General features: G+C 36.4%; 1 protein-coding gene across 1 annotated transcript in view; it reads right to left on the reverse strand.

Moving 5' to 3' along the window:
* LOC102578453 (organic cation/carnitine transporter 7-like) overlaps window positions 1–4,906 on the reverse strand; it is a 6,675-nt gene extending 1,769 nt beyond the window's left edge. Inside the window, exons 1-4 of the mRNA XM_006353679.2 lie at window positions 4,280–4,906; window positions 3,874–4,111; window positions 639–1,128; window positions 327–529 (exon numbers count right to left, since the gene is read on the reverse strand). Of these exons, the coding sequence (XP_006353741.1) occupies window positions 327–529; window positions 639–1,128; window positions 3,874–4,111; window positions 4,280–4,569 (1,221 nt within the window). The 5' untranslated portion in view covers window positions 4,570–4,906. The remainder of the gene's footprint in view (window positions 1–326; window positions 530–638; window positions 1,129–3,873; window positions 4,112–4,279) is intronic.
* Between the last annotated feature and the right edge of the window lie 4,243 nt (window positions 4,907–9,149).

A 9,149-nucleotide genomic window follows, 5' to 3' on the forward strand; every position in this document is an offset into this window, starting at 1 on the left:
GGGGGGGGAGGCATAAAGATTCATGCAGTCAACAGTTTAAGATGCCCAATAATGAACATAAATGTTGTTTGCCACTTCAACCAAATAAAACACAGTTCCAGTGGAGAAAGAACTCTTACAAAGTCAACTTTTAATATGTGAAAGGTAGGAGTTCAAAATTCTCTGTTCAATTGAATACATGAAAGACAAGGAATATCTATCTATCAAGTTTAGACTGGTAGGGACCAAAATAAGTTGACATGTCAAGACATTGAACAAGTCAGAACGATGAAGCTAAGAAAGAGAGAAGAAAGAAGTGCTTCAAGAAGGTAAAGAGTGATACTCACCTCTGGACAATAAACACCAGCAAGGGTGAAGGTCCCTATGAACCAGATACGAGCTCCAAATAGCAATGCTGTTGTTAATGCCTCATTCTGAGGTACAACAAGTGGAAAAAGGAAAAGGGACCCCATGATATACATCAGGGCCATTGAATATTTCCGACCAACTTTCTCCACCACTACAGCTGAAATAAGAAGCCCAGGAAGCTCTGAAAGACAAAGAATAACTTAGATTTACAAATTGTAATCAAGTCAAATGGGAGCTGAGATGAAATAATAGAATCGCAATTTGACACAAGAAAATGAAAGTAGAAGTACCAGCAAGGCTAGTGATGAACGCGTCTGTATAGAGGCTTGTATCATTTTTCACATGCAAAGCAACTGAGAAGCATTGACTTTCCCCAGCGCTGAACTGTGATGTCAGCAATATAATGCCATAATAGGCAAATGAATTTCCAAAATAAACCACCCACATGAGGAGGGTAATTCGTAGTAATTGTGGGGATAAAAGCATCAGGGATGAAGACAATCCTGTCTTAAAATTGAAGATTTTGTTTGCTCTCGGCCTAAGCAATTCCTCTTCCTCATCCAGCTGTGTCACTTGATCAGAAACAAGCATCCCAGGGGGGAGTTTTGTCTGATTGACAACAGCTATTTTCCTCAAAATATCATGTGCATCACTTATTCTGCCTTCGGCACATAGATATCTAGGAGACTCTACTGTAAAAATGTACAAGAGAAGTGCTGCAAATGATGGTATAGACGATAAAGCCAATAACCACCTCCAACCTAGTCTTGGCATGATAATCTGCAAGAAATACCAAGCAAGTTGCAATAAGTTTTTCCAATATTTACAAATATGGTAAGATACAGACTCTTCTTTGTTTTCATTTTTCTCATTAATTACTAACTGTTTGGGAGCGCTACAAACTGTCAACGATAAAAAACTACAGAAAATGATATCCGATGAAGTGATAATAATCAAGTAAGACAATTCTTAGTTATAACCTAATCATTCTCTACTGAAGACTACAGAACCACAAAATGTGTGGGAGCAAGTGACCAAGCACAGCTTATCTGGTTCATCACCTTCTATGCACTTACAGTCGTCTATGTTCTGGCTCAGCTCCTCGAATTCTAGGGCAGTCAGACCAATTTAGGAGAATTGTTCTAAGTTTTCTGGGTGAAACTTTTCTCAACCCCCCTTGTTGTTTCTTTGAATTAAGTTCTGTTTGGGATTTGAGACCTGTCTTTTTTTTTTGGAGGGGTCTAGACGATGAAGCCAATAACCGCGCTTCATTGGTGATAAATATGTGTTAGTCCTATTGAGACAACTGAACAATTTAACTAGAAGTTTTTAGAGAAGAACTGGAAATACAGATAAAAGTAGAACTAGAACTGTTATTAGAAAATAATTCAAATAAATCAAAGATGAAAGAAGTGAAATGCATATACCTTGTATATACAAATGTGTGTGTGTTCTCATTTGTTTAAGCAAACCCTTCAAAAGAATGCAAACAGATATGGACAAGTTATTGTTTTATATGGACCGTCTTTGCAAGTAAAGATTTCCATTCAGAAGATGCTTATACCTTGGTTCCAAAATCTCTTAAATCTTACTTGACCCATGGATATTAGTGGTAAAGTGTCAATGAGGCACCACAAAAGCTTAGTGTCAATTATTCATATTTAAAAGAAGATGAAAATTAACAGTGGACAGAAAGCAGACTTTTTGTGACTCGACATTGTTCCTTTTTCCTCTGTTATACTCTGTTTAGCTTCCATTGACTTCCGCAGAGTATTAGATGAGTTACACGATCATCCTATTCCTATTTCACTTATTAAAAGAGAGATAGTTATTCTTTCCACTTTATACTTTGGAAAAGTGTAATATTCACTTTATTATGCACAAATTGGATCTTATTCACGTATAAACGTTTTCCTACATGCATTTGAGAGTCGTTACTGAGACATTTCTTAATCTAAAAACATTGTCTATACGTGAAGGAATCTGCCACATACAGATGATAGGTTTTTAGTCATTGTGGAAGTCTGTATGTATATATAGCGGAAAGTAACAAGATGGATCCTAAGACTTGCTATTCCATCCTAATTGAAGCTCATCTGAGCACAAGTTCAGCTCGTATCTATTATATTTCGTCTTCTTTTGCAGCAAAGCATATTTTCACAATTTGTTCTTCATTCGTTTGAAGGTAAAATCTTGCTCCTCCTCTACAGGAATGACATTATTTTTTATGGCAGTAACTCCTTCATGTTGTCTGCTCTTATTTGCAAGCTATAATCACATTTAGCAATGAAAGACTTCGGGCCCCTTGATTTTTTTTCCCTTGGCCTGCAGTTCACTTCATCATGACAAGGATGGCCTTTTTCTTAGTCAGCAAAAGTATGCTACTTCCATACTTCAACGCATGGTAGCTTCTCGGGCTCATCCCACTCCTTTAAAAAGCATCAGCTTCATGGCTTGGGTGGTACTCCCAGTTGATCCCTACGACTATCACAGCGTTGTTGGTGCACTTCAGTACCTCACATTAACTGGACCAGAATCTCCCATGCAGTGAACTTGTTTTGCCATTCGCGCAGCATCTTACTGAGGTTCGTTGGGCTGGGATCAAACGTGTACTTCACTACATTGTTGGAACTTCACACCTAAGCCTGCACATTTTTGCTCAATCCTCTCTTAACTTGGTCGGCTTCTCTGATGCAGATTGGGCTGGTTGTCCCATCACTAGGCACTCTACTACTGGCATTTGTGTTTTCTCTGGTCATCAAAGAAGCAACACACTGTCGCCAAGTCAAGAGCCAAAGCTGAATATCGCTCGTTGGTCTCTTTAGCTGCCGACCTAACTTGGATCAGTTACTTATTGTGAGACATTGGCATTTCCCTGCCTCAACCTTCCATGTTGTTCACAGACAACATTAGTGCCTTGCATGTATCAGCTAATCCAGTGTTGCACACTCGTATGGAGCATGTCGAGCTTGATTATCATTTTATCCGCGAGAAAGTTATCTGGGGAGCTATTGTGACCAAGTTTGCTCCGTTGCATCAGCACATTGCCAAGATTTTTTTACCAAACCACTGCCCAAACATCAGTGTCAGCTACTTCGAGTCAAGCTGGGTGTTGCTGCTCATCCCACCACCAGCTTGAGAGGGGATGTAAGACAACCAAGTTAATTAGCAATTCTCTAGTCTAAACCTAACAATTAACCTGTATGTGTATGAGAGCTGGAAGGATTGTTACATATACAATCCTTGTAGAACACAATTATCAAGCAGCCAAATGGACTCCTATGTATGTAAATATCTATGTGTATATAGTCCAACATAGTAGCATGTAATAAACAAGAATTAGATATAGAAAAACACAAGTTACAGTGTCTTCTAATTCTTATTTTATTCACAAATCATATCTTGTTAAAATCCCGATAAGAGGAGAACGACTTCACAATAGATAGGCAGTACATAAGAACAGCTAAAGGATGTACCAGTTTCCACTTTTTTTTTGTAAGGTAAATACACAAGCAAAGGATGTACCATAGCCAATAAAGCCTCAAGTATTGTTCCAATTGTCCAAAAGGTTGAATAGATAACCATCCACATGCCCCTATTTCGAGAAGGCACGAATTCTAGAAACCAAGATCCATATACAGGCCCACCACCCAGACCAGTTCCAACCAGCATACGAAGAATGAGCAGTGATATATAGTTTGGAGAAAAGGAACTCAGAAATGCAGATACGGTTGTCACTATTGCCACAATCAGAAGACTTTTCCTGGTGATGGAAAATGAAAGTGTATAATCATCCATGACAACTTAAACCAAACAACAATTAAGCAATCTACAGACTCAAATATGATTATTCACTACTCACCCAATTTGAAAAAGAGAAACACCAACATAAACTTTTTCAGTAATTACTAAAAAGGGAAAATAGGCTTGCCTTCTTCCATAGTTGTCAGCAAGAATGCCCCAAAAGTAAGCTCCAATAAGCATGCCAGCAAACACAACAGTAGTAATAAGAGTTTCTTGTGTAGAAGAAAGCCCCCATTGAGACTTAACAGCTGGTCCAATAAAAGAAAGAATCATAACTTCAACAGCATCCACCATTGATCCAAGACCCGCATAACCCAACACCAAATACTGGAATTTGCCAAAACCCAGAGCTGTAAGAGCTTCATCCAGTGTGTACACATGTTCATCTTCCTCCACCTGCTGCTGTTGCGGTGCCATCTCCAGCCCGTCAAATTCGGGTCAATGAATCGATCGATGGTTTGAAGCAAATTAAAGGGTAAAATATGGGTTTTCTTCATAAATTTAGGATCTTGCCTCCATGTGAGCTCAAATAAACACAGTTATACTTTTGCTCACCTCCTATATCACATTACTCTGCTCTTCCTCGCGTCTCTTTCTGTTAAATCTTGTTTCATGGAGTCAAATCAGAATGAGAAATCTGATCAACCATGTGTGGTAACTTGGATAACAAATTGGGGGTGACAGTGACTTCTCGTTGGTTCAAAGTTTTGGCCACTTTGTCCGTGAAAATAGCGTGCGAGGAAAAATAAAAAAGTGTTGCATATTATAGTGAGATACTTAAATTATGAATGAAAATGCGAGCGACATATTTTAACTTAACTATGTCTTGTTATTTCCAAACTTATTTTTTGAATTCCTTGCACTTATTTTGCTAATTGTATAACTTCTTTTTACTTTCTTAAAAATCTTACAACTTCTAATTTTACCAAAAGAGAGTGTTGAAACATTATTGTTCTTCAAATTTAGTTTTTAGAAATTCAAACGTGTAGATTCAAAATCTATTTTTCTATTTTGTGTATCAGATTTTGATACTTAGTGTTCGATTTTATTCAAGATTTATTCTAATTGTCACGATCCAAAAATGGACGTGATGACACTTGTTTATTCCCATCAAGACAAGTCAGCATCAATCCAACAAAAATGAAAGAAATGCGGAATACAGTAAAGCAAGAACAAGACAAAGGAGGAAAATGTATTCATTCTATTAAAACCCCCAAAATCTAGTTGTCACATGTACAAGTCACTAATGAAAATACAAAATTCGAAAGATAAATACAAGTCTTAAATGTCTTGCTTTTCAAGTAGAACAAAGCATGATAAAAGGAAAACAGGGTTCGTCAAGATGACAAGTAGCTACCTCTCAAGTCCTTCAACGAGCCTCGAATGTCAAGAGAAGTAGAAGAAGATCACACAGGTCCGAACTCGGAACATACACAAGTGTAGAAGCAATGGGTGAGTACCAAGAACACGACACTCAGCACGCAACCTAATAAACAAGACATCTAGCTAGAAATCGAATACTCCTTACACTTTAACCGAACCTCATCAAACTACAACCTGCACATAAATCCACCCAACCTAGCAATTCTATTAAACACAGCTCACAAGGCCCAATATCCATAGTTTACTAGTCACAAACAATAATCACACGAATCAAGTAAGTCAACATCAATATCAAGTAGTTCAATCACACACAACAAGTACATCAATCTTAAGTAACAAGCAAGTCACGCATAAGCATCAAATTCATCAAGTCACAATAATCAATCTCTTACCGGAATCATTTCTCATCGGCACAATATCATTGGCCGAAACCATTTCCCATCGGCTTTATAGCAAATCACTTGTTGACACCATTTTCCACCGGCTTTATATCAAATTACTAGTCGGAACCATTTCCCATCGGCTGTGTATCAAGTCACTAGCCAGAACCATTTCTCATCGACTTTATAAACACTTGCCGAAAATGACCTCGGCATCACAACACTCGCCGGCAAAGACCTCGACATCACAACACTCGCCAGAAAAGACCTCGGCATCATAGATCATCACATGTCTCATCACGCTGTTCACAAGTCAATGCACACAAGCAATATCACACCACTCGAAAGAGACAACAATCCACACAATTCAAGTCCACATTCATGATTTCAAGCATTTCATCAATCAATCAACAAGGGTCACAACAAGGCAATTCACATCATCATGTTCATCACATAGTTTTTTTCATTTCAACCCCTCTTTATTCATTAAGATGTATCAAGTGGACAATTAAACCCCTCATCTCATCTCCATTACTCCAACACACAAGAAACGAAGAAAGTACACGAATCCTACTAGAATACAAGATTTAGTAGATCACTTGCCTTAAATCAATCAATATTCACTCCAAAAGTTGAGTATTTCCCTTCCAAATCACTGCCAAAGCCACACAATCTATACACAAGCAAGTATCCACAATAAATTTCCGGAAACAACAATACCCACATCAAATCTCTTAAGAAGTGGGTCAATCAACACAAAATTCAATTCCGAAAGTAAGGTTTGAATCCACAATTTTTAACACTTGAAAACATTACTCAAGGCTCTAGGAATTCATTAGGGGAAATCATATAAAAAAAGTACTTAAAATCAGTTCAAAATCTCCATTTTAGCTAAGAACTTGAGTCCTTTAAAAAAATCATCATTCACCAATCAAAATCTCATATTTTGATGTTTAAACCCATAAAAATCAAATGGAAATGAAGGTTTAGGATTATAGAAACTTACCCAAATGATTTAGCACAAGAAAACCTTTCCAAAATCGCCACTAGGGGTTCCCCAAGCTCAAAAATGGAAAATGAGGCTTAAACCCCAAAAATGGCAGGTCAAAACGCTCTAAGGTCTCGCAATTGAGCGAACCCCGCAAAATTCTCAGGCATCGCAAAAGTGAACGACCTTCGCTAAATGAAGGTCGCTTAAGCGACAGGTCCTTCGCTTAAGTGACATGACCTTCGCAAAAGCGAGGCCTGCAACCCTAGAAAACAGAGCCAACTCTCCAAACATCGATCCTCAGAATTCGTTTGGAACCCCGTGAACACAAACCACATATGAAAATCAAATATACTCGAAGTTCTGGACTCAATGGAACAGTCAAAACATGATTCATGAGGTCTCTATGACCCGACATCCGTGAAAACCACAAGAAACTAACTCAACGCTTGAAAGGCTAAAACAAGCTCGAGACCTCTCAAAAATTAACCAAGACCTTACATATGCCTAAATTTATTCCTTGAATCCAACGAAACTCTCAAAATTTTGATCCGAGCATCCAAACCCCGAATGACACCCAAAACCACTTTCTTAACAACTTAGCCTTTCAAACTCAAAACATACCAAATTCTCAACTTTTACCTCAAAGTTCAAAACTAACTTTTCTAAACTCAATCATAGAAGACTCGAGGTCAATCACGGAAGGGAAAAATGATAAATTCACGAAACTTTTCAAAAATGACCTACCAGGTCATTACACTAATCATAGTCAATCAAGAAATTGTGGTCGAGTTTAAAGGCTATCTTAGAATAATCTTTAAAATAAAAGACGAAAAAATGTTTTTTTCTTTTATTTATTTTGTGTTTTTTGTTAGTGTTATACTCAGATTTTATTAGAATTTATATTGTGATTTAAAATGTAGATGTCAATTTTTGTTTGAAATGTAACTTCATGCTTATTTTGTTATGATTTATGTTATGGTATTAAATATATATTCGATCTTAGTATGAAATGTAACTCATATCATATTGTTACATATGTTTTGTGATTTTTTTGCTAATTTGTTGATTAGCTACTTTGAATTAGATCTTTTTATTGTTTAAATTTGTTATTCAGTCGTGCATGTGTGGGTGGGGTGGTGCTATGTTTGTATGAACTCTCCTTTTAAAATAAAATACAAGAAGATAAAGATGAATTTGATATTGTAGGTTACATATTTATGTGTGAGGTTATAGTTAGATTAACAACTCAATATTATGGACTACTTATTTGAAGTATTTGGACACAAAATTTTATGTTCTATAAGTGACTGGATATCACTTGGGGTTATATGTGTGCATGTGTGTGCTTCTTTAGTCAATTTGTATTTGAGAAAAATGGCCAAAAGCATCCCCAAACTATTATCGAATTTTCAACTACACACTTATTCTTTACGGGGATCCTATCACCCCCTAACCTTTTAAAAGTGAAATATTTAACCCTCTACAAACTCAGGCCCAAATTTGTATTAGCTAGGTAGTAGTCAACACGCGCTGTCACGTAATATTACCCCTTTTTTATATAAAAATAATAATTATTCTTTTATATTTTAATTTTTTTTGTGTTATATTTTCATCTTCTCCTTTTCTCTTTCTTTTCCATTCCTCCATTTCTTTTTCTTTGAAGGCTTCTGCAGATTTGACGACTACCGCTCTTCGACCTTCATCAAAATTATACTTGCTTGCCGAAATAAAGGTATCAGACTTGCGGAGAGACTAGTATTGATTTAGATTTAACAATGTTGATATGAGAAACTCAATTGATGTTTACAACAATTTGAATAAATGGGTCTTCTTCATCAAATGATTTGTTACCCAATGATTTCTTTAATGAATTCTTCTCCATTAATTGAATCTATTACTTAGTGAACTCCTCCATTAATGACTAGTCTAAAGTTCGATTCTTCCAACTTTCAATTTTGATTTTAATTTTGATTTTGAGCTACCAACAAATTTTCAAAGTGATGAAAAGTGGAGATATGATGAAAAACATGTGATTTGAATATGAGAATTGACTTAGTGATGAAAAGTTGATGAGGGTGGTGACCTGGTGGTTGAGGTGAGCCATTACTGGTGTCTGGATCTGATGAAGATTAAAGGGAAAAGATAAACGAAGGTAAAAAAATAAAAGGAAACATAATTTATTTATTTATTAAAATAAATAGAATATTAATATGAAATAAATTAAATATTTATAAAGCTAATAT

Source organism: Solanum tuberosum, unplaced genomic scaffold, assembly GCF_000226075.1.
Source record: "Solanum tuberosum cultivar DM 1-3 516 R44 unplaced genomic scaffold, SolTub_3.0 scf00157, whole genome shotgun sequence".
Taxonomy (NCBI): Eukaryota; Viridiplantae; Streptophyta; class Magnoliopsida; order Solanales; family Solanaceae; genus Solanum; species Solanum tuberosum.